We start from the raw sequence: 26313 nt of genomic DNA, 5'->3' as shown, positions 1-26313 counted from the left end.
GTCGGGCTCGGACGGGTTACGGACACTTCAAGTCTTTGATTCGCCCGGCCCGATCCGCCCGGCTCATTACCTCGGGCTCGGCTTATCCGAGCCCGATCCGCCCGAGCCCGGCACTTGGTAGCCCGAGCCCGACGGAGCCCGCCCGATTCCCACCCCTAGCCCAGTATAGCATCCAATAAATGGAAATGATGGGTGCCCTAAAGCGGTGCGCCTGCTAATCAATTTCAGTACGCGCCCACTAAAAATTCTGAATCTCATTTTACTTCTTCCATCATATCCAGGAGATTCAAAGATATACTAATAGAGATAGAGAGAGGAAAAGAGTCGAGTATGCATGTCAATTGTCCTGTTTCAGAAACCCTAATTTCCTCCGTCAATGGATTCTCACAAACATGATATCAAACAACACGACGACGACTCCGAGAAACTTCACCTCGATAATGGCTTCCATGAACTCAATCACGTATCGAAGAAATTAAAGCACTCACTTTGGATATCTGATTCCGAAATCCGCCATGAATTCTCACATCACGAACCAGGAATTGCTAGGATAAACAACGGAAGTTTCGGAAGTTGTCCTGCTTCAATTCTCGCAGCTCAAGAAAAATGGCAGCTTCAATATCTTGCTCAACCTGATGATTTCTACTTCAATCAACTTAAAAAGGGAATTTATGAATCAAGAACTGTAATCAAAGATCTTGTTAAAGCTAAACACATTGAAGAAATCTCAATTGTTGATAATGCCACAACTGCTGTTGCTATTGCTCTTCAACAAATAAGTTGGGGATTTAGTGAAGGTAAATTTCAGAAAGGAGATGCCGTTGTGATGTTTCAATATGCTTATGGAGCTGTGAAAAAATCACTACAAGCTTACGTTTTTCGAGCTGGTGGGTACGTAATCGAAGCTCAATTACATTTTCCAGTTAGGTCTAATCAAGAAATCATTAATGAATTTAGGAAAGCTTTAGATAAAGGAAAATGTAGTGGTAGAAAAGTTAGGTTAGCTGTAATTGATCATATAACATCAATGCCTAGTGTAGTTATTCCTGTTAAAGAATTAGTAAAGATTTGTAGAGAAGAAGGTGTTGATCAAGTCTTTGTTGATGGAGCTCATTCCATTGGTAATATTGAAGTTAATGTTGAAGATATTGGTGCAGATTTTTATACTAGTAATTTGCATAAATGGTTATTTTGTCCACCTTCTGCCGCGTTTTTGTATTGTCGAAAATCACCAATTTTTCCATCAGATGTTCATCATCCTGTTGTTTCGAGTGAGTATGGTAATGGGTTGGCGATCGAAAGTGGGTGGATTGGGACTAGAGATTATAGTTCGCAGCTTGTGATTACATCATTGTTAGATTTTGTTAATAGGTTTGAAGGTGGTATTGATGGAATTAGGAAGAGAAACCATGAAGCGGTTGTTAAAATGGGTCAGATGTTAGCAAAGGCGTGGGGAACGAATCTTGGGTCGCCACCAGATATGTGTTCAAGTATGGTTATGGTTGGTTTACCAGCTAGTTTGGGGATTTCAAGCGAAACGGATGCTTTGAACTTGAGAACCCATTTAAGAGACAAGTTTGGTGTTGAAGTTCCAATTTATTATCATGAAACTAAAGATGGTGAGATCGAAATACAATTCGAGGATGATTGCATAATCACAGGGTATGCCAGGATTTCTTATCAAGTTTATAACAAGGTTGACGACTACGAGCGATTTCGGGACGCTGTTAACCAGATGGTGCAGGATGGATTTACTTGCAAGATGCTTTTAGCAAGCTGATTAGGTAAAAGTCTCAAATTGGTTTACTTGCCATACTATGTGTAAAAACCTAGTATTTTTATACTTATTATGTAGTGTTCTTTATTTCTGAAGGATAGAATAAGCACAAAAACTATCATGAAACAACCCTAAATGTGCCATGAGAACAACCCTAGACAGGACAGGTAAACTAACCCTAAACTGGCGATCGAACAAACTAACTAGTAACTACTACTTGAATTACGCATATAAATTTTAACTATGCATATAAATTATATGGGATAATTCAATAAGGTAAATTGTAGACCCCAGAAATCCGACTCACGACCTCTAACCTCTTGGATCGTAGAGGAAGTTCACAAGCGTTGAGCTAAAGCTTCATGTACATCTAGTCTTCTTTTTAGATCTTCAAAGAAATTCTTTTCATAATTGAAGTTTTATAGTTGACTAAACCTAAAATACAAAAAGTATACTCAGCAAGTCATCCCACCTCCTGTTCAGTCACGTGGAGAGAGAAACAATAGTTTCTCTCACATGCGGTTCAAGTGGGAGTCCCAAGAGACGAGTTGTGTAGCCTTGTTCAAACTAAATGGTTGTTCCATGAGGCAGCATAATATAAGAGTCAGCTGTATTGTTAATAAATGCTAAGGTGGGGGAGTATACTACCGGAGTAGCCGTATCTTTTTTTGCTTAAATATGTTGAAAAGCGAAAAAGCGCGTGTGCAATATGGTTATGGAATAAAAATATAACTTTGACTTCAACAATTCAAAATTTCTTCAATTTGAATCAAAAGAATAAATAAATTTCTCCATTCTTCTGCCAAAAACACATTCAGACTTGTGTTCATAATATTATATTTTCATCTTGTCTTTTCTCTTCGTTTTCATTAATAATATTATAATTAGTTGCAGGTGGTGTTGTTCATTATTTGAATTTGACTCATCTAAATCTAAAAACATCTGAGTCAATGAGTCGGACAAAGAAAAAACATTCAGGAATTAGTTTGAGTCAGCTGCTGAGACATTTCAGACAAGTCAAATCTAAATTGTTAAGAAAAATACTACCCTAGTGTTAATAACAAAGAGAAACTCTTATATTAACTTGTCGACGAATACGTAGTAAGGGTCATTTCTTCTAATATTTCCTCTGTTTCATTTGCAGTTAAATAGGAGAAGAACACTGCAACAATGTTCAAGAATCATGAAATCCACATGAAGAAAACAACTAGATTACCGTTCATCTTCCTTCTTACAATGTTTTGGTTGACAATTTGGGATGAACTAACAAATGCAGGTCTGTCTATTTGTAACTAAAGAATGTAATTTTGAAGTAATCTTCTTTTGTCTGCCTTTCAAATATAAAATATTGAACAACTTTGTATATATATGTTAAATAAAGTCAAATGTACTCTGATTATTGCGTATTTTTATTATACAAGACTTTTCATACTGGCCTAGCTCTTAGCGTAGATTGAACACGTTCCTCTTTTTTATAAATAATAATTTGTCATCAGTATTATATTTATGTGGAATGGTTTAGGGTTCGTAAGATAATATTTCCTATTCATAAGATTCGAATGATAAAAAAAGTTCAAGGCATATTTCACTAGCCCATAGTTGTGGGAAGGTATCACAGTATATTCCTTCTCTTGATCCAGAAAAGAAAAGGACAGTGTATCCCCTTCTCTTATCCTCTGTTCTTTTCTTTTTCTTCATCCAAAAATGGACACATCCTATTTAACGACAAATTAGACATGAAATATACAGACTAAGCTACTAAAGCGAAGGTTGGCGATTGAAATGTCAATTGCTAGATAATTTTCGTATCCGTAAAAAATAGTTGGGTTGCAAAGAAATATAGCAGCGCATCGAAATCGTTGGGTTGCAAAGAAATATAGCAGCGCATCGAAATTGTTGGGTTGCAAAGAAATATAGCGGCGCATCGAAATCGTTGGGTTGCAAAGAAATATAGCAGCGCATCGAAATCGGGTCTTTAAACAAGAGATTTCATGGAAATTTAGGCCTCTATTTCAAGCATTAATGAACATATCTGAGCATTTACAGAAAACTTATAAAGAAAAGAAAGAACAATCTCTCTCTCTCTCTCTCTCTCTCATTCAGACCACATACTAATTACAGTTGGAGGTATCAACCAAGAAAGGAAATACTCTCTTTTTCATCAAGCTGCCACCAAACCGAAATCCTTCCTTTCTTGTTCACCAAAAAAGTTAGCTAAAATTAAACCCACATCCTCCAAACCAACTCCAACACATAAAGGATTAGTCACAGGAGATGGTCTAATATCACCACCTTCCTCCATTAATAATGCTTGTTCAAGATTACCAGAGTTGCAGTTATTCAAAACCCTAACATTAGGTCCATCTCTGCACTTTCCCATACACTTGCAACCAACAACAGCAACATTACCTTCAACTCCTACCCTTTTCTCAAATTCTTCTAATAATTCACCAGCTCCTGATTTCTTACATTTTCCTCCCATACAAACTTCAATTCTCTCACCACCTGATGTTGATGCCATTAAAGCTACTGTGCTTCTCTGAACTGTTCCCTTATTGCTACAACAACTAGTACCAGTACTAATGCTATTCGTCTCAGTGAAGCAATCTTGTTTTGATGAACTCCCATTTTGATTCTCTTCTGTGTTTTGATCTTTGATTAAGCTGGAGCTGATCAAAGGTACTTGTTCTGGTATCACCACCTTGTCTGATTCATCAAGTTTTGGTTCTTTAATGGAGGTATTCCTTAGGGAATTCATGTTAACCACTTCCCCACAGTCACTGTCGCTTGATTCCGATGAATTCGAAGACGATGATTCACAATCTATATCAGTATTCATCTTCATTGATTTCAATCTGGCCTTCTCTTCTTTCTTCTTTCTTTTGATTTCCTTTTCCTCTGCTTTTAATAATTGAAGTTGTGCAAGTAAAATTTCTGATGCTTCCTGTATTAAGAAACATGAAACTCAATTAAAAATCAAACCACTACAAATCAAACAAAACCCACTCTTCTAATCTTAATATAATCATAGAAATCAAAACCTAATAAAACAGAGCATATAGGGTTTTAGTATGAATCAATTTAGAAAAAAAAAAAAAGATCTTACCGATAAATTCTTCCCTTTGACTTCTGAAATCAATCCATCTTCCATCTCTAATCCAAAACCCATTGATGAAAACATAGATAAGTTCTTGAACAACCCTTTGACTACTTTCACCTTCTTCTTTATTATCTTCATCTCTGAGTTCTTCTTCTCACCGGAAACATAATACTGTAAATGTCCTTGATCGGAAAATATATTACTTGAAATCCCGGAAAACTTTCTCTCTCTTGCAGAAACCATAGATTTCAAAGGAAACTGGTTGACAGAATCGAAAGATAAAGAAGAAAAGGAAGGTTTTAGAGTGTGGGTATCGATTCCGGTGCCGGAATAACAAGGTAATGGCCTGAAAACAACACCGGAGATCTCCATTGCTTCTCTTCCACGAAAATAATTTCAAACAAGAAAACAAATTATTTGTAATGGGGAGAAGGAGTCTTTTCTCAAAGCGGAACTGTTCTATAAGAGGAGAGAGAAAAGGGATACGTGGATGATGTGGCATTTTTGCATTGGTCGAAAATGAAGTGGATATGATGTGGAGCTTATGTGGAAAAAGGTGGTGCTTTGCGTCTGGAGGCTCGTGACGGTTATTCGTTACACACACTTAGTGTGTCTTCAAACGTACGCTTACAACAAATAAAGACCGCTAGATCTCCTTATATTATTGTTTACTGTTATAAACTTGCCACGTATTTTTTACGTCATCATCCACGTAGGTCTTATTTGTATGCTGGGAAAATTACATGTTGCCCTGTTGGGTTTATATTTGCCAAACAAAGTTGTGTAGATATACTCATAACTACGTCGCAAATTATTGGCCATTGGATTTGAGTATATTTATAACAAGAAATTGGCCCATTATTTTCTTTGGTTAAAAATAAAAACAATAATTTGAAGTATTTCTCGGTAGCTAGTTATTGGTGTGCTTAGGTAGAAAGTTAACCAATTGACATGGGTGCCATGCCTCCCAATTTTTTTTTTTGGAAGTCGACTACGATCTACGTATGTCGTTACATTTGGCACTTGATACATCATAGATGTGATAAGTTCGATAACCGCCCACTCAAACACTAACAGGACCGGGCCTATAGCCCAACTAGAACATGCCCTAAAGGCCAACAACATTATTTACACCCTAATAATCCCAATTCAAATAACCAAAGATTTCACCTTTTCTGGGATTCGAACCTGGACCTCCAGGGCTTTCTGGAGTTTATGTCAACACCTTGGAACCACTTGGGCTACCAACTGTTGACGCCATGCCTCCCAATTATGTATTGGTACAAGCGAGATTTCATCCTAATCCATAAAGGAGTAGATCTGAAAGAGGTTTTTTTTTTTTGCATAAAATCTGAAAGAGCTTTTGCTATTGATTGCAAGAGGTTTGCAAAAATAGTTCAGAAAATTTACAAAATAATTGCAATAAGTACCTCGAGCAAAATTCGTATATTTGTATGAGATATCCTTTCAAGTATCACCATAACATCTTCTCGACATCTCTCACTTTCGCAGAACACTTTTTGGGGAATTTTTATAGGCGCCCCTACCAATTATATGGGATTTGTAGTAACTACGCGTCTACGCCCCTCTAGACCTTGTTCTTTTCCCTACCGGGGATGGAAGAGGGCAACGGGAAGTAACTATTTTTCTGGTAGTAGTGGCCAACAGGCCTTATCATCAAGTCAAGCGCCTACATTCCCCGTTTATGAAGCTTGTCGACAGAGGAATCTCCATTGAGTCTGTCTAGCCAAAGACTGGCCCCAACGACAAAGCACCAGCAGCCGGCAGTCAAGATTAGGTCAAATACTAACTTTCAAGCACTTCTTCGAAGATTCAGCCTAAGAGCATCTACATCCGAACAATGTCGACACGTAAACTCACCAACACTACCCACATAAGAGGCGTGTCGACACCATAATCTACATTGAGTCCCTTCAGCTAAAGCCTGTCCCCAGCGCACCAGCGGCCCACACTCTATATAAGATTAGGTAGTAGACTAAACTTCAAGCACTTCTTCTAGGAATCCTCCTTCCTTCTAAATGAATAACTAAGAAACATTCCCCTAGTAGGACCAAGGAAATGGGATTATGAATTGTATCATCATTAACGTACCCATAATCTGCTTACAAATAAGTATAGAACAAACCAAAGGAAAAACCTCATCTGACTGAACAACTTTTATTCTGGTAAAGCATTCATGTGAAGTGCTACAAGTGATGCATATACTCCATCCTTGATATCCATTAATGTAATATGGTTTCCTTGTTCAGCAATAACCCCATCTTTAAACACAGCGATTACGTCGGCATTCTTAATTGTCGTTAGCCGATGAGCCACCACAATTGTAGTTCGATTCACCATTACTCGGTCTAATGCATCTTGAACAACTCGTTCTGATTCTGCATCAAGTGCACTTGTTGCCTCGTCTAATAATAGTATTTTTGGCTCTTTCACTATCGCCCGTGCAATTGCCACCCGTTGTTTTTGACCACCCGACAATTGGACTCCTCGCTCTCCTACCATTGTGTCATATCCCTTCGTTTTGACCAAATTCGTAGAATTAGACAATAAAATGGGTAGATAGAAAATTTGTCGGGAATTAAATATTACGAAAGCAAAAGAAACGTCAAGAACTCTATGAATGTTCAAACCTGTTGTAACCCACTAATGAACTTGTGAGCATTTGCTTGCTCGGAAGCCGCTGAAATCTCTGCATCGGTTGCATTTCCTTCCTTTCCATAAGCAATATTAGCTCGGATCGTGTCATTAAACAAAACAGGTTCTTGACTAACCAACCCCATTTGTTGCCTCAACCACTTGACTTGAAAATTTTGAATTTTAGTACCATCTAATGTAATGTAACCTGAATCAGGATCGTAAAATCGCTGCAACAAGGATATTACTGTTGATTTTCCGCACCCACTTTCCCCGACCAGAGCTATTATCTGAAAGGTAAAACCGAAAGTGTTAAATTGTGAAGACAAACAATATACCTTCGGTTTACCATTTAAACTATATAATAAAAGTATCATATAGTTTAGTACTTAAAACATGATTATTACCTTTCCGGAACTAATAGTCAAGCAGAGGTCACGAAAGATCTGAACACTGGGTCTTATTGGGTACCTAAAACTGACATGTCGAAATTCAATATCACCTTTCACATCTTCTTGTATAATTCCAGATTCATTCCTGGAGTCTATTTTGGACTCTTGGTTCAGAATCGAAAATATCGATGTAGTTGAAGACTTAGCTTTACTTGAATCTGGTGCCATCGAACTTGTTTGTCCAAGTCCAACTGCTGTCATAGAGATTGCAAGGAAAACCTATGAAAATAAAAAATCTGCTTAATTTTGTTTGTTTTCTTTCTTTCTTTTAATACATTCAAGAGAAGACAGGTAGAATCAATCGAAAAATCATAGCGAAGTATTATAGAGCTAGAGGAGATACATACACGAAAGACAATTGGAAATGTTATCTTGCCATCATCAACTAGTCTTCCTCCGGCATAAAAACTAGCTGAATAGACACAGTACATCAAGAAAAAAGAGACTCCAAAACCGACTCCACTAACCAAACCTTGCCTCATTCCTGTCTTCTTTGGGCCTTCACACTTTTTTTCGTACAACTTAATCACCTTCTCTTCAGCACCAAATGAAGCGACCGTCCTTATACTCCCAACGGCGTCATTAGCAACTTGACTTGCTTCCTCATACATTCTCTGCAAGAACACAACCATAGATAATTTAAAATACAACTAATGTTCATGTATAGGGACATATAGCCAGAACTACCTAGGCCAAATTTGTTTATATAGAAAATAATATATCAATTTTCATCAGCTCCATATGTAAGGTTTGCACATAGTTCGCGCGGTTTGCACGGGAGCCCTAGCCTGTTCCTAACCAAGAGTCAGAGACCAACAGGAAATTGGGTCTTCAACCCAATTTCTGATCATGTACAGTTCAAATCCCTTTGTTCTCCTTTTTAGTTGTATATGGTGTAGGAAAAAGACAATGGATCTAACCTTTGCATCTGCACTAAATCCTGTCAGGAATTTCGTTTGAAGCCATCCGTTTAGCCCTAATAGCGGGAACAACGCAATAACAATGAGCGCCAATTCCCAGCTTGCTTCGAAAGCAATACCAAAACCAGCTAATGCCGTTGCGATATTTTGAACAAGCAGAGCAAGTGAATCCCCAACGAGACTACGAACAGTAGCGGCATCTGCTGAAAGTCTCGCACCAATTGCACCACTTGAGTGCTCAGGTAAATCAAACCAACCAATATCCATGTGAACCACTTTCACGAAGCACATCGAACGAACACGTCTTATTAATCTACATCCGGCAACGGAAAAGAAGTATGTTCTTGCCGGAGATACTACTAATGATGCAATTCCGAGGAGAACAAACATCAATGCCCAAAAACTTGAATCTTTTCGAAGCTTAGTTGGCGGTTCATAGAATGTCTCGATTATACTCGAAAGAATTACACTGAATATTGGATATATAAGTCCATTTATGACGGCAGATATAATACCTAGTAGCAGAAAAGGAAGCTCCGGCTTGTTGAGGTAGAGAAGACGGCTAAGTGGAACACTTTGGGCCTTATCTTTAGGCAATTCGAGACCCGTATCGACATTTTCAAGATTGGTTTCTTGAATATTGAGTCTAAACGAGTTTGATAAAGAACGGCGGCTGGTTTTGCCATGTCTAGATGATCCATGACTTACAGATCGTTGGGGAGACATCTTTTTACTTGAAAGTTCGCCAGAGCCCACTATATCCCCAACTTTCTTAACACCATTTCCCGAATCTCTGTTAACTTCTTGCAAACGTATAAGTTGGCAGTATGCTCCATCGGGATCTTTAAGGAGCTCTAAGTGTGAACCTGATCAAACAAAATGTTAATAACCCCTTCTCTTGGCATTAAACCAAATCCAAGGAAAGATTGAAACAACACTAGAACCAAGTTAAACAAAATATAAATGATTGTGGGAACCTTTTTCGACAATCTTTCCTCGGTGAATTACAGCGATAACATCTGAATTTTTAACTGTGATCAAGCGATGTGCAACAATGACAGTAGTTCGGTTGACCATTACTTTATCCAATGCTTCTTGCACAACTTGTTCCGACTCGGCATCAAGTGCACTTGTAGCTTCGTCTAGTAGTAGAATCCGTGGATCTTTTAGAATTGCTCTAGCTATAGAAATCCTTTGTTTTTGACCCCCAGATAGCTGCACTCCATGCTCTCCGACCAACGTATCTAGACCCTGAATATAGTATATGTTATATATAGAGAGAAAAAAGTACGGTTGTGCTCTATGTATGGAGTAGTAAAAAGAGCAGAAAAGCGAGAATGACAAAAGAGAACCTGAGGCAATTTATCTATGAATTTGGCAGCATTGGCTAGAGCAACTGCAGCTCTAATTTCTTCAAGAGTCGCTCCATCCTTTCCGTAGGAAATGTTATCTTTGATGCTTGAACTAAATAGGACAGGTTCTTGGCTAACAAGTCCAATTTTCTGCCTGATCCATCTTAGTTGAAAATCCTTAAGATTTATACCATCAATAAGAACTTCACCTGATTGTGGATCATAAAATCTCTCTATCAAACTAATTATAGTCGACTTCCCGCTTCCACTTTCTCCAACCAATCCTACGGTTGTCCCACTTGCTATATCTAAGGTTATTCCATTAAATATGTGCTCATCTGGTCTGGTTGGGTAGCTAAAGTATACATCTCTTAGCTTAATATCTCCCCGAATATCATCCAACGTTAACCCATTAGAGGTGTCATATGCATCAATCTCCGGTTTCCTATTTATCGTCTCAAACATCTTGAAACCAGCAGCTTTTCCGGCAACGAATGAGCCCAAACATAGAGATGCCTGTCCTAAAGAACTGAACAATTAAAGAGTAAATTTCTCACCAATGACACCCAAATTTACGAAATCAAGAATGAAAATGATAAGAAAGAGTACGCCTACTTACAATGAAGCAACCAAAATAGCAGTAATAATGCCTAAGACAACACCACCGGTGTAGCCCTTATCTATTATCATTCTCCCTCCAAACCATATGGCTAAGCCATAAGAACTAAACGAGATACATATAGTCGAACCATAACCAAATCCAACTGCTAAGCCTTCTAATATACCCGTCTTATAAGCACTTTCCAAGTACTTGTTGTAGTTAGTGATAGCTTGATTTTCGCCAGTAAATGAAGCAACCTGTACAAAAATAATTGTGTCGGTATCCTTCTACAAACATGAAAAAGTCCATGAAAGAATTGGTTGCTACAAATTATTAAATACCGTTCTGATTGAGCCAATTGTTTGTTCTACAATAGCTCCTGCTTTCAGATAACTGGCTTGTCCACGAGAAGCCATCTTGGTCATGGATATTGTCATAGCAGCTCCAGCGATCGCAAGAAGAGGAATACAAGACATTGTGACAAGTGTGAGTTGCCACCCTTTCCAGAATGCAATTATAAAACCTCCAAGAAATGTCGCAATCAGTTGAATAAACTTTCCGACCTATGAACAAAGAAGCAAACCAAAAAAGAAAAGAACAAAAAAAATTGACGTGAAACGAAAGAAAGAAAAAAAATGTTATGATCGATTGTTAAGCTAGAAAAGCTCAAGAAAAAGAACATAATTTTGGGTTTTGTCTTCATACCTTCTCACCCATGGCATCTTGAATGAGAACGGTGTCACCTGACATCCCACTAACAACTTGTCCAGTATTTGTTTCCTTATCAAAGAAAGATATATCCTGTCGTAATATAGCTTTCAAGTACAAATTTCGTATTCGTGCAGCTTGTCTCTCCCCTGTGACCATCCAACAAGCCACCTCTGGCAAAAATATACTGGTTTTCTCAGTTTTATATAGTTCAAAGATTCTAGATGGTGACCGTCCAATTCTTTAATATTGTAGACAACAAAACCAGTTTCACTTACGGAAGAAAGATGCCACTCCGGAAACTATAGCCAGATATAGAAATTTTAGTGCTACCTGAAGATATTGATAAAAAGCGTTACGTTTATTCACATTGTCGACACACCTACATAGTCATCAAATGCTAAGATGAAGAATATGTTTCTATCAAATTTTCAATCAAATGAACATGATTCCACATTCAGAGGTTGCTAACTGCTTCAAATCTACCTAACACACATAAGATGGCTCCGTTAATAGAGAGTTAATGTGATAGTCTACATTGCTTGTAGAGTGTCCAGAGGTCGACACGCCAGTAATTTGAGAGCTCTACTAGTTTCAGGTTGGGTTGTAAGAATCCTGGTCAGGAACGAAACCATGCACTTGTTGGGCTTGAGCCTGAGTGCCAAAAGTGGGGACAATATCGACAAGCGTCGAGCGTTAGGTCGTAAGTGATAGGCGCATTGCTTGGGAGAGTGGAGAGAGCTAGTACTATAGGTGCAAGGTGAGTACCTTGGGATGTGTACGTGTTTTGGGTGGGCTTGTGAGAGCTCACACTAGGAAAAAAAACTCGTACCCGTTGGACTTGGGTTGGGTGTCAAAAGCGAGACAAATCCGCCAGACATCAAGGACGCGGAGTTCAGACTTAATACATCTAATATATCATTATTATACTCTAGACAAACCTCTGTAGAAATTCCTCGCCCCGCCCAAACATCGAGGAAACACGCACTCATACACACAAAGATAGAAAAAAAGAGGGAGTGAGAAATCCAACTTATGTAAACAAATATGTACCTTGGAAACCTCTTTAAGTACATTTCGGGTGCCTGCAGTTTGTCCGTAGGAGTCGATCATATCTCCAAAGAAAACAGTCATAATTGGCATTGTCATACCATTTACCACAGCAGCAATTGCACCAACAACCATCAACACAATATCTTTAGAATCTGCAAATGAGAATAACTTAAAAAACGAAACAGTGTTAATGATCTCCTCCTCTTTTCCGTTGCTCATCTCTGAATCTTGTCGATGGGTGGTCGTTCCGGCACTTCTATCATGTTCCGTTACAGATAACGGATGACTCTTTGATGTGGACCCCTCGTTATTTTTCGTAATATCACTCGAACCATGACTCTCATCCATTTTGCAAATTCGGAAATTTGTCACTGGCTTCTGCACAGATAACTCAAAAGAACAACTGCGAGGGAAATAGTGACCAGTTCAGTGAACCAGTTAACAAGTTTTATGAAGAAAGAAAACATGAAGACTAGAAGAAGAAATTATGGGTGCCAATAATTCACGAAGGAAAAGAACTAATTAAAGGAAACAAAGAAATTTCTTTAACTTTTCAAGATTTAAGAACCAGATAAGGTTGGAAGCAATCAGAAAGCTGAACAGTCAGAAATAACAGAAGTCAGATATAATAAAAGCCCAAACAAAAACTGACCACAAAAAGGATGAGATGGTTTCTTGAATTCCATGCATTATGGAATGAAAGATGATACTATTTCATACCTTTGATTTTGTTTTTCATTACTTAAAGCATCATCTCCTGGGCAAGATTCAAATTGAAAAACTCTAATTGTCACCTAGGGAAATGTACTAATGTCTGAATATATATGTTGATTCATATGCATATATCACGAAACAGATAACATCTGAACTAATCAATGAACAAGACAATTTTTTTTAACTGGAGGAGACTGATGCACGGTAAGAAATATAACGTTTAATAGTTTTATATATTTAAATGACTTTCTACATTTTTTTATGTAAGTAACTTTTAATACTTTCAAGTTAAGAAACTTCCAACTTTTTTTTGTTAAGAAACTTCCAACTACTATATAAAGAATTTTCTCTCTAATTTTTTTTTTTTTTTTTTTTTGACGGAAAAGCTAATTTCATAGATAATATCCAAAGGATACAATGAGTACAAGCTTATAAGTCCCAAAAAGGGTCAAACAGAACATACAGACAAAGTTATGGATTCATAAGAGATTTCGCCAGTTCATGTGGGGCTAAGTTGGCTTCTCTCGGACAGTGCCTGATTACCACATCTCTACCCGTTAGATAGCCACGTAGACGGTCCAGATCGTTTATTCAAAATATAGAGAAATATTTTACAATTTATAATAAACAACTTTTCCCAAAATGCAGAATTAGATCAGTTTAGAATGACTAATGATGCTATGCCCGACACATGTCCTGGCTGAATTCCGACCGGCTGATGTGTCAGACATAGATTTAGAGAGACAAAGTTTAAAATTTTCTCTCTCTAAATCTATGCCATCAGTTGGCGGAGATTCAGCCAGGAGATGTGTCGGGCATAGCATCAGCGCTGGTTTAGAATTAAGCTTTTCATCTTGCTTTCTACAGCGGGTATGTCTTCGTTCTTGTTTCCTGAGCATTTTCTCAACCACTCAATGTGTATTTAATTCTTCATTACTGAAGTTTAGACGGCAAATGATAGAAGATAGGTGAGACCATAAGGATAATAGTGCTCCACGTCTTATTGGATCCATACATTTAATGCTCTCTACTCAACTTTGTCTCTTTTCTAATAATAATGTGATTTTACACATACACTTTTCACCGCCTCATCCGCTATCGGTATATCCTGCTCCTAAAGTCCTACCTAATATCTCATCAAAAAAAAAAGTCCTACCTAATAAAGTTAGATGACCCCATCTTCTTAGCTATATATATGGTTACGCGTACATCAAACCTCTTGTCCAGTGATGAAGTACTTGCCTAGGGGGGCATCTATCTGATAGTAAATACCATAGAGTCACATAGGTCTCAGACCTCACTCAAATATGGAAAACATTATCGGCCTACATAATAGTAGAAGAACAAATCTCACAACTGTTTTCCGTTTGATACGTGGTAAAAGATTTGGATGTGAAAATGAAAATTATTTCCAATGGGAAAGAAAATCAAGTTTTTCTTATATTCGATAGAGTAATAGAAGAGGGTCCATGGAGATAAGGCCCACAATAAAAACCCAAAAAAAGATTAGGGTCTTATCTTCCCACACAAAAGGATTTTAGTTCGCACTTTGGATCAAGTTACCTTCGTAGACATGAAATCTCTTCCGACCCAATCCTTATTCAATTCTCACTCAGATAATAAAGGGTCGGACTACCTCAATACACCCAACACAACAAAACGCGTACTTCATTCAACAAAACACGTACTTGTATGGGCTAAAATACGTCACCATGAGCGTCCCTAGAAATCCACGATTAATGGGCTTACACGGCGACCAAGCCCATGAATTAACGGCTAATGGACCCGACCCATTTATTTTCGGGAACCCTGAAGCAACGCCAAAGTACGAAAACACATCCAACCCGGGATAAAGAAGTCCGCCCTCACCTCCTCAGCAGACCAAAAATACGGAAGCACATCCAGCTCGGGATAAAGGTCCGCCCTCACCTCCTCACCAGACCTCCCTCCGCATATCCGTTGGGGGGACGTTACAGTCATTCAAGATGAAAATATCCCGAATATACCCGTTAAAGGGTTACAAAAATGATTGAAAAAAAACAGATTTCCAAACGAGCTCTTTTAACTAACTTATAGCGTCATAATATAGTCTTCATTTTCTAAAAAAATGATTGAAAAACAGAAGAGTAACTGTTTTTCTTTTTTGAAATGTTTATCAACATTCCCAGACTATAGAGGCACGATCCAAGAATTATACTGAATGAATTGAAACAACCCCTAAAAATGGCATGAAGGTCAAAACGTAGATATCAAAATTTTCTATCTCAGAGCCATACTATCGCAACATATACCGGATAAATGCATTGTGACCTTGCCAGGACATTCTGAGAAACAACAATAGGACATACTACTGAAGGTGGTGTTTATCTGTTTTCTCATGTCTGAATCTGATTCGTCTGAGTCGTCCAAATTGAAATTGTCTAACAAAAATGACCCAAAATCAGCCACTTAGTTGCTTTTTTGCCAATCAATTTTCTATACATTAATGTTATAAACATTTAATCATTCATGTACATAGAGTTTATACTCAAAATCTTTTCTCTTTCCATTTCTTCCTATGCCTGTGAAACAAAGAGATGCTTCTTCAACTATTGAAACAGTACTAACCCAATCTGTGTTTACTGTTATAAGGATCTATGCATATCCAATAAATCAGGAAGAGTTAACTTCCCAGAGTTGTGTCGGTCGAGCTTGTTAAACTGGTTATAAATCTGTAGTACATCTTTCTCGTTAATCTTCCCCATTTCTTTGAGTTTGAATATTGTGTACTCTGCTTTACTAAAATCACAAAAGAAAATGATTAAGATAAAGCAAGTATAGTGAAGTTTTCTCAGCAGAAACCACTAGCAAGATCCGTAATTTTAAGCTTCAACAATCTCTGAAAGTAGAAAATGCATCAATCGTTGATTAGTCGTAATATATTATGACTCCTAACAACGAGGAGAAAATACTTCAAATATGAAACTATGAGACACAATTCAGATAAACTACAACAAGTGTTGAAAATGGCATATAGACGTATATGGCGAAGTATAAAAGTTTAAAATGCAGCAAAAAAGACTTTCGAGGAACTAAGATACAATCTACACATAGAGAATAGAGTTGGAAATGGCTTTATTGCAATGAGCCCCGAACTATTAGAGTATCCACTATTTGGTGGTTTGCTAATGCTAACAAGCGAAAAATTCTACCAACCCTCGAAACCTATCTAGGAGTTCTCAACCTTGCAGCTAAGATGGTCATCCTTAATAAAGTTAGGGGTTTGGAGTGCTACATTGGTCCCTCAGAGCCATTTACCACTTGTGCAAGGAATGAAGCTAGAAGAGGACACTAGTTCGGAGCAGTATGAAAGCCTTATACTCACGTTTATTTTCAGTGATTTTCTATTGTTAGTTTCATCATTTTTCCAAGTTCGCGATTTTCCAAGTAATAACTTAGAACTGTGTGAACATGGATTTTAAATTTCGTTACTTCTATCGTTTGTATGACTAACATCTCAAGCTTCAACATGTAGACACAGACCACATCATTAGATTGTTAAAGGCATAATTTTTCACAACAGTTGGTAGCTATTAGATGATCTATTACTAATCTAAGTTGGGCATAGACTTGGGACTAGGGCTTCAGACGACGTGGACCAAGTCCGGGAGGGACTCAACATTCTTGTACACATTTTATGCATTTTTTTATACATGTGAGCTTGATTTTGGACGTCTTCCTCATCCTCTTACGTTATTCTCTCTCTAAATAACAAATCATAGAAAGAAGTGGTTGGGTTGAGCTAAGTTCATCAAACTCGGCTAGGTCCGGGACTACTCATGAATACAAGTAAGAGTTACGAGTAAATAGTAAATTATCTATGCACATTTTTCATGAAATGCTAATGGAGAATCGGATAGCTATTGTCTTGTTACCTATTAACAAAACCTAATTGAGTAAATGAAGAACATAAGAAGACTAGAATATCAAACCTGATGAAGCCATTGTTATTGATATCAGCAGCAAGCAAATCCTGAACTGTAATATCTCTATGTAAAACCCATTTTGCAATTCTCCTATGTCTCTTATCAATTCTTGCCTCTGCCAAATAAAGGAAGGCCCGAGCCACCGCCAAAGTCGAAAAAAGAAGCCAAATTGAAGCAAACAATCTGCCAGGCAAAGTTTTGAAAGCTCTATCTCCATACCCAACTGTTGTAACTGACATAACTGATAGATAAATTGAATCAACCAAGTCCAGTTTCTCTACAAAATATAAAACCATAGAACCCACACTAATACACAATATAACAACCCCAAGTGCTAATCCCACTTTTAATCTAATCCTCATTCTTCCTTTCTCAACATCAAAAATGTAGTTTTTAGCCGAGAACCCTTTACTTTTATCGATCCCATCGACCCGACTATTGGGCAAGATCATACTTTCCTGCAAATCCAAGACATAACTCACCAACCCACTTAACAATATATCAATAAACCCAAACCCCACTAACACAAAAACACAAGCAAAAATTTTAGTTGCAGGTGTTAATGGAGCAATATCACCGTACCCAATTGTACAAAGAGTAAGAATACAAAAATATATAGCATCAACAATAGTATGAGTGTGAATTCCAGAGAATTTTTCTTTATTGAATGAATAAATTAAAACACCAATAGATAGATAAAATATCAGAAACAAACAAGCTTGTTTGATAATAGAATTAGACTCAAATTTAGGGTTTTCAATCTCTGATTCATGGCGGGTAAGATCTCCTAGAACTGCCATGGCTGGGGCAGATTTAGAACGAGTGAGACTATACCTTTTCCACCCATTTGTTTTAAATTCATCCTTAGAAGAAGAAGAAGGTTCTTCAATTTGGCTTAAAGAAGAGTGAGAAACTAAACCACCAAGAAATGGGTTTTCAGTATCTTCAAAGAAATCTTGGTTTATAATGGATTGAGGCGGTTTGAATTGGATTTCTTCGTTTTGGAGTAGATTTTTGAGATGGGTATTTGATTTTGAAGCTAGAAAAACTTTGTAATCCAGGAGAGAGAAACTTACACACTAGGAAGGAAGAAAACTGAGATTCCTGCTACTCCCTGAAATCACAAAGTAGGTAAACCAATATTTTCAAGGCATCAAATGATTCCTTAATATATTATTAATAAAGAGAATAATTAAAAAAGACATTGAAATTGAAATAATTGAAGTTGGTAATGGAGAATTGAGATTCTAGAAGAGATGTTCTTGAATCTTGATATGAGTTTCCAATAAAACTGGGAAAACAATGGGCTCTATGGGTAATGTGTCACATGGCAGAGGACTGGAGGTCTGATTAAGCGATTTTGAATTGGACCCCATATTAATGGAAATATTTGAAGGGGGTGACAAAAAGATATAAAAAGAAAGGGTTAATTCTATTTTTGGACCCCTCAAGATGACCAACTCACCAAATGGCCCCCTAAAGATGACCAGCTTCCATGTTGGTCCCTTTTTGATATTTTCCGTCCGTCAGTTTTAAATGTTGTTATCTTTTCCATTTCTAGCCCTCTCTTGAAAACACTCTCCATCCCTATCTTTTTTTTTTATTTCGAAAGAAGAAGTTCCACTCGGTGATTTTTGCACATAAAGGGTTAGATTATTGGTTAATTTATTATACCCCATTTTGTAGTGACTTTTTTTTTGTTTTTACGCGGGATACAATTTGTAACTGAACATGAGAGTTATGTCTAGTATGTTACATTAATGTTTTTTAACAAAAAAATTTTGACATTAATATTTGTGTGTATAATCTCCCTTGTGCATTGTAGTAGGTGCATTCAACATGCTCAAGTTCACCAAAATAACTTACCAATAAATTTGGTCAAAACTTGCATTCAACATGCATTAGCTAATACATACTAGTGTTTACATTCATGGCAACATTAATCTAAATATTTAACAAGATCCTTATGGTCAAGTTTGACAACCAATACAATTTCATTATTAACATACAAAATATAAAAACCTAAACCAAGGCCAATAATGGATACTAAAAAATATAGTTACATAAAATATTTAGAAAGTAAGCACTCAAAAGCTTTGGGTTCATGGCTCTTTGGCCTAAGCATAGTTCCGTCCCTAGACGACCCTTCCATGTGTGGGTGTGGCTGTCATTTTTAGACGAGTTTCATGACCATTGAGTATAAAACTAAATATTAATGGTTGTTGGGCTTTAGGCCATAGTTTAGTTGGGTTATAGGCCCGTTCTTTGTAAGAGTTTGAATTCGACAGTTTCGTGTTTATCACATCTTTGATGTATCAATGCCAATGTAATGACTATGGTAGATCGTTATCAATTTCCAACAAAAAAAAACTAAATATTAATGAATTGAAGAGCTAAGGTCCAATCTCATCAAAAGAAAAATAATATTTTTTTCATCTTGAGCACAATAATCCATCTGAAAACACATCAATTCTTTAAGAAAAAAGTTGACACATTTAGATGTTAAAAATCCTTAAATCATTCAATCACATACAGTGTAAACACTTAGAGTTAGTGAGTTACAAGATCTCTCTACCTTTCTCTTTCTTCCTCTCACCTTTTCTCTCCCTCTTCCCTCTCTCCCTTCACTTGTAAAAAAGAAATCCTGATTCCACCTTTGAAAGAATAAGAGCCCAATATGTATTTAAATATCACTAAGCACCCAACAAATTAGAAAGAGTTAACTTTCCGGAAGTATGTTGGTCGAGCTTGTAAAACTTAGTATAAAGTTGTTGTACATCGTTCTCGTTAATCTTTCCCATCTCTATGAGCTTGAACATTGCATAGTCTGATTTACTGAAAACAGAACAAAGGTGAAGCAAGACTTTAACTTAAAATTGAAACAAGAAACGAATAGAAAGAGGCAAGGGAGTAAAGATGTGTATCCAAATGAGCTTTTGTAGTTATTCAACTCGTTGAATTACAATAAACTAAGAGCATATTTATAGCTAGCTTAGGAACTCCTTTTGAAATACCCTAACTAGATGTTGTAGATATTTCGTAATTTTCGTACTCACTAAATTCAAGACACTTGAAATTGATTGATTGAATGTCACATAGGTAAATTGTAGGACATCTCAAACGTAAACATTTCAAATGTCCAGAATCCACTGTCCTATGAGATTAGAATTCTAGTATCGACAGTAGAGACGCAAACATGTACCATCAAATCAAAGTGGTTATATCTCGATCACCAGTTCATAAATCTAATCGAATAAAATGAAGAATATAATCAAGAAGCTTAGATAAATCAAACCTGATGAAGCCCTTTTGATCTGTATCAGCAGCAAGCAAATCCTCAACTGTAATATCCCTATCCAAAACCCATTTTCTAATTATATTTTGCCTTTTATCAATTCTGGCCTTTGCCAAATAAAGAAATGCCCTAGCCACAGCCAGAGTAGAAAAAATAAGCCAAATTGAAGCAAATAATCTCCCAGGCAAAGTCTTGAAAGCTGCTTTGTTTCCATATCCAACTGTTGTAACAGACATAACTGATAGATAAATTGAATCAACCAAGTCCCAATTCTCTACAAAATGCAAAACTATAAAACCCACACTAATACATAATATGATAACCCCAAGAGCTAATCCCACTTTTAACCTAATCCCCATTCTTCCTTCCTCCATTTCCTGCCAATCCAAGACATAACTCACCAACCCACTTAAAAATAAACCAATAAATCCAAAACCCACCAATGCATAAACACAAGCCAACGATTTAGTTGCAGGTGTTGATGGAGTAATATCACCATACCCAATTGTACAAAGAGTAAGAATTGAAAAATATACTCCATCAACAATAGGATGAGTGTGACTTCCAGAGAAGTTTTCATTATTAAGTGAATAAATCAAAGCACCAATAAAGAGATAAAAGATTAGGACTAAAAGACCTTGTTTAATCATATTTGAATTAGACATAAACTTGGGGTTTTCAATGTTTAATTCATGATCTCTTAGGAGTGTCATTGTTGGGGCAGAGTTCGAACGAGTGAAACGACCATACTTTATCTGCACAATTGGTTGTTGTCGCGAAGATGGTCCATATATAAATGGGTCTTTCTCCATATCTACAAAATGATCTTGATCTATAATGGACATTATGGACTGAGGCTGGTCGTATGTTATTTCTTCGTTTTGGTGAAGATTTTCGAGATGGGTATTTGATTTTGAGCCTAGAAGCAATTCTTTTTCCATCGCAAAGACGAAATAGGAAACTCACAAGTTGATTGAACTTAAAAGGATAGAGGAAAAGACTTGTAGAAGAACAGATGAATCCAAGAAAGAGATCCTTGTTACCCACGACTAAGTAAGTTGACCAACATTAAGAAGCCTGAAATTATTTGAGTTGGTAGTTGCTTGTTACAAACTTATTGTGAAATTCGAAAATTTCTATTCGAATACAGCAAGTTATTCTCTCTACAACAAGCTGCGAAAGACTTATTATTCATTTTTTTTTACTGGTGAAAGACTTAGTTGGTTATTAGTTGGAGATGGTGACAATATGTGGTTGACTTCCTTGCCCCAAGTCTGTTTTTTTAGTTGCAAGATGCCAAGATGTGCTCCGCTGGCTATTACAATAGAATAAGTATTTATATAAGGGCACATTCCTGTATTTTTTTTTCAGAAAGAGACTCTATACTAATTATGTGCCAAGAAAGCCCTCGAAGTGCCGAAACTTAACTCCGAATAAAATAACAAAACTTAACTCCGAATGAAGTAATAAAACTGAGAAAGGCACCCCCACGAAAACTCTAGCTGGCAAAGTGCATTAATAAACCAGTGTCTTGACTTCCACAATTATTTGCTCAATTGCACTGAAATTCTCTTTAAATATCCTTGTATCTCGCTCCTTCCACAATGCCAACCATATAGCAAAAGGAAAGGTAGTTCCTAAGTATCATTCTCTTGTGTACGGCTTATATCTCTTCCCGGAATTCGAGTACTTCAGTAGCATATGATCTACATCTTCTTGTGCACATAATACTGCATATGCTAGAGAGAGAGTAACTCCTTTTTTTTCAGATATCCCAGGTAGTGATTGATTTCAATAGTGTCACCTAAATAAAGATAGAGACTTTCTCTGGTACCCTTTGACGCCAATTTTTTTGTATGGAGACTTATCGACGATACTTGATGAATTGATAGATTCGTATAACAAGTGTACTTATTGATTTGGGTCAGAAAGTTGATCAAACTCTGCAATCCTGAATTCCGAATACGACAAGTTCGTGTATAATATCATAAATGGCTTCCAAATACAACATTTTTTATTATCGTTTGGTTTCAGAGGTTTACTACTTTTTACTCATACCGAGCATATGAATTTAGAAAAAAATCAAACACCACCCAAGTGTTAGAAATGAAACATTTTTTAGTGGAATGATCTTCACAGAGAAATATAATATCCCACTAAAATGTGAGTTAGAATATGAATTTATGGCATCAAGAAGTACATAATTAATTGTTCAAACTTCAGTTCTTTATTCCTCTCAATCAAGAATAAAAGAATAAAAAACAATTAATTTGTACAAAATCAAATTACCACTAATAATAAAATCTTCTTCTTCTTCTATATCATTGTAGTGTTGTTCTTTTTCTTCTTCTGCAGCTGCATAATATATATATAGATGAGCACACCTCTTTCTCTCTCTCTAGATTTCTTTCTCGTGAATATATTGATGATGGGTGATAACTAGATAATCAATGAGAGAACCCAAACTTGAAAGGCACACCAGTGTTCTTCAACCAATGTCCATTCAAGAATGGTTTTGCTGTGAATTGAAGAGCTTGTTTTGGATCTCTAATCACATGGAAACCTTTCCAATTGACTCTTCCATTTGTGTTTGCTCCTGGACCTCTGTTTGCATATTCAGCATAATACAAAGTATCAAGACCTTTAGTTCCAGCCCATGGCAACCATCCAAGTGGTGCAATGAAATCACCAATATTCGACTCCATTATAATAGTTCTTGAGTAATCTCTCCATGGTCTACCGAAGTATGATTCGACTTCTTTCCTAACAGGGAAAAGAGCTTTTTCGGGCACAAATTCACAGTTTTGGAACACCAATCCTGTTGTTGAAGCTGGATTATCCCTTCCATGAGCAGTCACTGTGTTTTTCTGTCCATCTCTTGGTAATCTAGTGATGATCATAGAATCTTGAATAACACAGGTTGAATCACCGAAAATGTAATCGACAGTGCCCGAAATGATGCAGTTTCTGTAGAACTGTCGATATGTTTGTATGTATAATGAGTCTTGGTATCCGTCTATTCTGCAGTTGAAGAAAGCAGACCTGTCTGATTGAACTCTAAGGGCGACTGCTTGTTCTCCTTCTGGACCTGCTGTGTTCTGAAACCCTATCGATCTTGCAACGAAATCACTGCCCATAACCGCTGCATCATAATAACGATCGGTTAGTAAATTTAATTAAGCACTAAACATTTTATAATAGCATTATTATGAGTTAAGTGGTGTTTCTTTTTCTTCTCATTGTCTGTGTCTAACTTGTCCGAATCTAAATCCACTGAATCGACAGACTCAATATCAACCTGAATCAGAATAGGACGAGCCAGACATCATAAATCAGATGAAATGAACATTCTGAAATTTCGATTGAGTCCATACAGACCTTGAGTCAGATATCAGATCTGACTCAGGAAAACACAACCTTAGTGAAAACTTGACCAAGTTTTAGCCGTGTTACTCGGTCCGAATCGACAGGCTGTCCGATCTCGACCTGACCCACTCCAACACCTTAGGTTAAGTATACATCTAGAATGAATATTACTCACCGAAGGTAGCAGATCTATCAGTCTTGTAACCTGATAAGGCAGTGCTCTTATCTCCTGTGATAATGGTTTTTGTAGGACCATCTCCATACATAAAGATATTACTCTGATCCCTAGAAATTTGAATCCATTCTTTGTAAACACCAGCTTTAACATAGATTACATATCTCGGGGCAACGATTCTCGAATGTTTTCTTGCTTTCTTGTCTGTCTTTGGCATTGCATTAATGGCCTGAGTAATTGTAGTAAACTGTCCACTACCATCTTTAGCAACAACTGCATTAGGCTTCAAACCACCACTGTGTTGTATTGCCATTAGTTTTCTATCAGCAGCCGAAAACCACTCTGGGTATTCACTCTTTTTGTTTAATAGTTTTCTAGCATTGCTAATTGTACTATTTAGATCAATGGGTATGTTAAAAGCCTTAAGAATCTCTGTTAATTCACCGACGATACCAAGAGAATTGGCTGCAAATTCATCGGCATTACTTAAACCTGAATCCTGCATTGCTTTAACTAATTCAGGGTTATCTTTCAGACCATCAAGACAATCTCCTTTGTGGGAAAGAACTGAACTCAACCAATTTTGGAGCTCAGGAGCAAGATCATTCATTGATTTTAAGTCATTTTCTGCAACCATATCGACTGAATTTTCAAGATCTTCAAGAGCAAATTCTAAGTACATTTTGCAATCTTCGACGGCTTCTTTAAGTGTCACATTGTTCTTGACAGTCTTATCTTCATTCAGTAATGCAGCTGATTTATCAACAACTTTCTTTACTTCATCTAATACTGCATCGATCGAAGCCTTAAATAAAGCTTTTGGCTCGGTTGTTCCGTTTTTCGCGATTGGTGTTAGGGTTTTAATGCAAGCTTCCTTGTGTTGAGTTGGAGCACATAATGTATCGACCGATTTTATACCTGACGATAAGCTTGAATCTGGTGGACTACTTGAGCCTGATGACGAATCAGCGTTCTTGTGGTTACCAACATGACCAACACTAGCGATGACGCCGATAACAACACCCACTACAAGGATTAATGATACAGCCACTGCAGCAACTTTACCTAGAGCCATTTTGAATATTCAAAGAAGATTAATATGATTTGTAATTATATATATAAAGATAAGTTTGTCTCCCCTTCAAGTTCTTAAGAAAATCGAAGGCGAAAACGACTCTAACTATAAGCCGCCCGACAAACCGAGATTATTATTATATTGGAAAAGGTAGATTAATATAGCCTTCCCAATAGTACTATCTGAGAATTCATTATTTTTGAATCCCAGATGTTGAAGAAAATGATAGTTTCTAGGAGTTTATATATTACCAAGATTAACACTATTTTTAGGACATAAACACAACCAAGCAAATAATACCCTTTTCTTCCTCTAACTGTGTGGATATGCAAGAATTGGGTAATAGATTTTCTCTCTAACTGTTTTAACTGTATGGATGTGCATGATTTGGGTGTTAATTCTTTCTCTCTCTCTAACTGTTTGGACGTCCATGAATTGAGTAGGAGTCCTTGGATTGAGGACAGTTTTGTGGCTTCCCCAACAAATAGCTCCAACAGAGTCAAATAACTATCTAATTAAACTGTTAATAGATGCATGTACATCAGAGATAACTATAGATTGCCTGCATGGCTGAATGTCTAGGCTGGCAGAATCCCAACCAGCATAGGTGGACGGGCAGGATTTAGAGAGAGACTTGCCTGTCCATTTAAGCCGGTCGGGACTCTACTTGCATAGGGGTCGGGCAAAATATCAACATTGGGATGGATATAGATTTGGTCTTAAATCTGAAAAATTATACTCTCCCCGCAAAAAATTACAACTTTGACTACATTCATAATGAACGGTCCAGATATGGTCTATCTAAATAATGATAAAAAAGCTGATATTCCAACAAGTAATTTCCCTGTTTCAGGGGAGTGTACTAATCGGGTCTATCTAAATAATGTAGCACTGTGAGCCCTGTGTAGCACCTCAAGATAATCCGTTGGATATACATGTAGTCTGACAAGCAGGTGTAGTCGAGGTGTAAAATAGTTTTAAGAGAAAATAGATGGATTTTGCTATTAATAGGCTGTCTATATTTTGAGCCTGCCCAATTAGACATACAAATAATGAATAAATAAATCATGGTTACATATATGAAGTATTTACACAAAAAGAACAA

General features: G+C 37.0%; 4 protein-coding genes and 2 pseudogenes across 7 annotated transcripts; 1 reads left to right on the top strand and 5 right to left on the bottom strand.

The window, feature by feature from the left end:
• Nucleotides 1-158: 158 nt before the first annotated feature.
• Nucleotides 159-3176, top strand: LOC147534168 (putative L-cysteine desulfhydrase, chloroplastic pseudogene; annotated as a pseudogene). Its single transcript, XR_015227417.1, has 2 exons — nucleotides 159-1784; nucleotides 2922-3176. The product of XR_015227417.1 is annotated as a putative L-cysteine desulfhydrase, chloroplastic pseudogene (transcript).
• A 588-nt stretch (nucleotides 3177-3764) lies between these two features.
• On the bottom strand, nucleotides 3765-5791 carry DGAT3 (diacylglycerol acyltransferase). Its single transcript, XM_086646948.1, has 2 exons — nucleotides 4884-5791; nucleotides 3765-4721 (listed from the first exon to the last, which is right to left on the bottom strand). The coding sequence occupies exons 1-2, from the start codon at nucleotides 5247-5249 to the stop codon at nucleotides 3939-3941; spliced, it is 1149 nt and encodes a 382-aa protein (XP_086503074.1). The 5' UTR covers nucleotides 5250-5791; the 3' UTR covers nucleotides 3765-3938.
• A 1166-nt stretch (nucleotides 5792-6957) lies between these two features.
• On the bottom strand, nucleotides 6958-13528 carry LOC147534166 (ABC transporter B family member 11-like). Of its 2 annotated transcripts, XM_086647179.1 has the most exons (14): nucleotides 13468-13528; nucleotides 13339-13412; nucleotides 12619-13021; nucleotides 11844-11898; nucleotides 11563-11738; nucleotides 11199-11420; nucleotides 10876-11114; nucleotides 10257-10785; nucleotides 9882-10155; nucleotides 8905-9770; nucleotides 8332-8598; nucleotides 7940-8203; nucleotides 7529-7822; nucleotides 6958-7412 (listed from the first exon to the last, which is right to left on the bottom strand). In XM_086647179.1, exons 3-14 carry the CDS (start codon nucleotides 12964-12966, stop codon nucleotides 7056-7058), a joined length of 3891 nt encoding a protein of 1296 aa, XP_086503305.1. In that variant the 5' UTR covers nucleotides 12967-13021; nucleotides 13339-13412; nucleotides 13468-13528; the 3' UTR covers nucleotides 6958-7055. The 2 variants fall into 2 exon arrangements, with proteins under 2 accessions (XP_086503305.1, XP_086503304.1); XM_086647178.1 differs by lacking the exon at nucleotides 13468-13528 and having other exon boundaries at nucleotides 13271-13370.
• Nucleotides 13529-15858: 2330 nt separating this feature from the next.
• LOC147534165 (two-pore potassium channel 5 pseudogene) lies at nucleotides 15859-18976 on the bottom strand (annotated as a pseudogene). The gene is made up of 3 exons (XR_015228137.1): nucleotides 18972-18976; nucleotides 17304-18368; nucleotides 15859-16110 (listed from the first exon to the last, which is right to left on the bottom strand). The product of XR_015228137.1 is annotated as a two-pore potassium channel 5 pseudogene (transcript).
• Nucleotides 18977-19775: 799 nt separating this feature from the next.
• Nucleotides 19776-22018, bottom strand: LOC147534164 (two-pore potassium channel 5-like). Its single transcript, XM_086647177.1, has 2 exons — nucleotides 20593-22018; nucleotides 19776-20132 (listed from the first exon to the last, which is right to left on the bottom strand). The coding sequence occupies exons 1-2, from the start codon at nucleotides 21531-21533 to the stop codon at nucleotides 19991-19993; spliced, it is 1083 nt and encodes a 360-aa protein (XP_086503303.1). The 5' UTR covers nucleotides 21534-22018; the 3' UTR covers nucleotides 19776-19990.
• Nucleotides 22019-22738: 720 nt separating this feature from the next.
• LOC147534163 (pectinesterase-like) lies at nucleotides 22739-25865 on the bottom strand. The gene is made up of 2 exons (XM_086647176.1): nucleotides 24134-25865; nucleotides 22739-23734 (listed from the first exon to the last, which is right to left on the bottom strand). Exons 1-2 carry the CDS (start codon nucleotides 25206-25208, stop codon nucleotides 23040-23042), a joined length of 1770 nt encoding a protein of 589 aa, XP_086503302.1. The 5' UTR covers nucleotides 25209-25865; the 3' UTR covers nucleotides 22739-23039.
• Between the last annotated feature and the right edge of the window lie 448 nt (nucleotides 25866-26313).

The sequence above is a fragment of the Eschscholzia californica genome, unplaced genomic scaffold (genome assembly GCF_041429995.1).
Source record: "Eschscholzia californica isolate CP2 unplaced genomic scaffold, dmEscCali1.0.p SCAF_6, whole genome shotgun sequence".
Taxonomy (NCBI): domain Eukaryota; kingdom Viridiplantae; phylum Streptophyta; class Magnoliopsida; order Ranunculales; family Papaveraceae; genus Eschscholzia; species Eschscholzia californica.
Note: the sequence above shows the minus strand (reverse complement) of the source record. Positions and strands in the feature narration are given on the sequence as shown.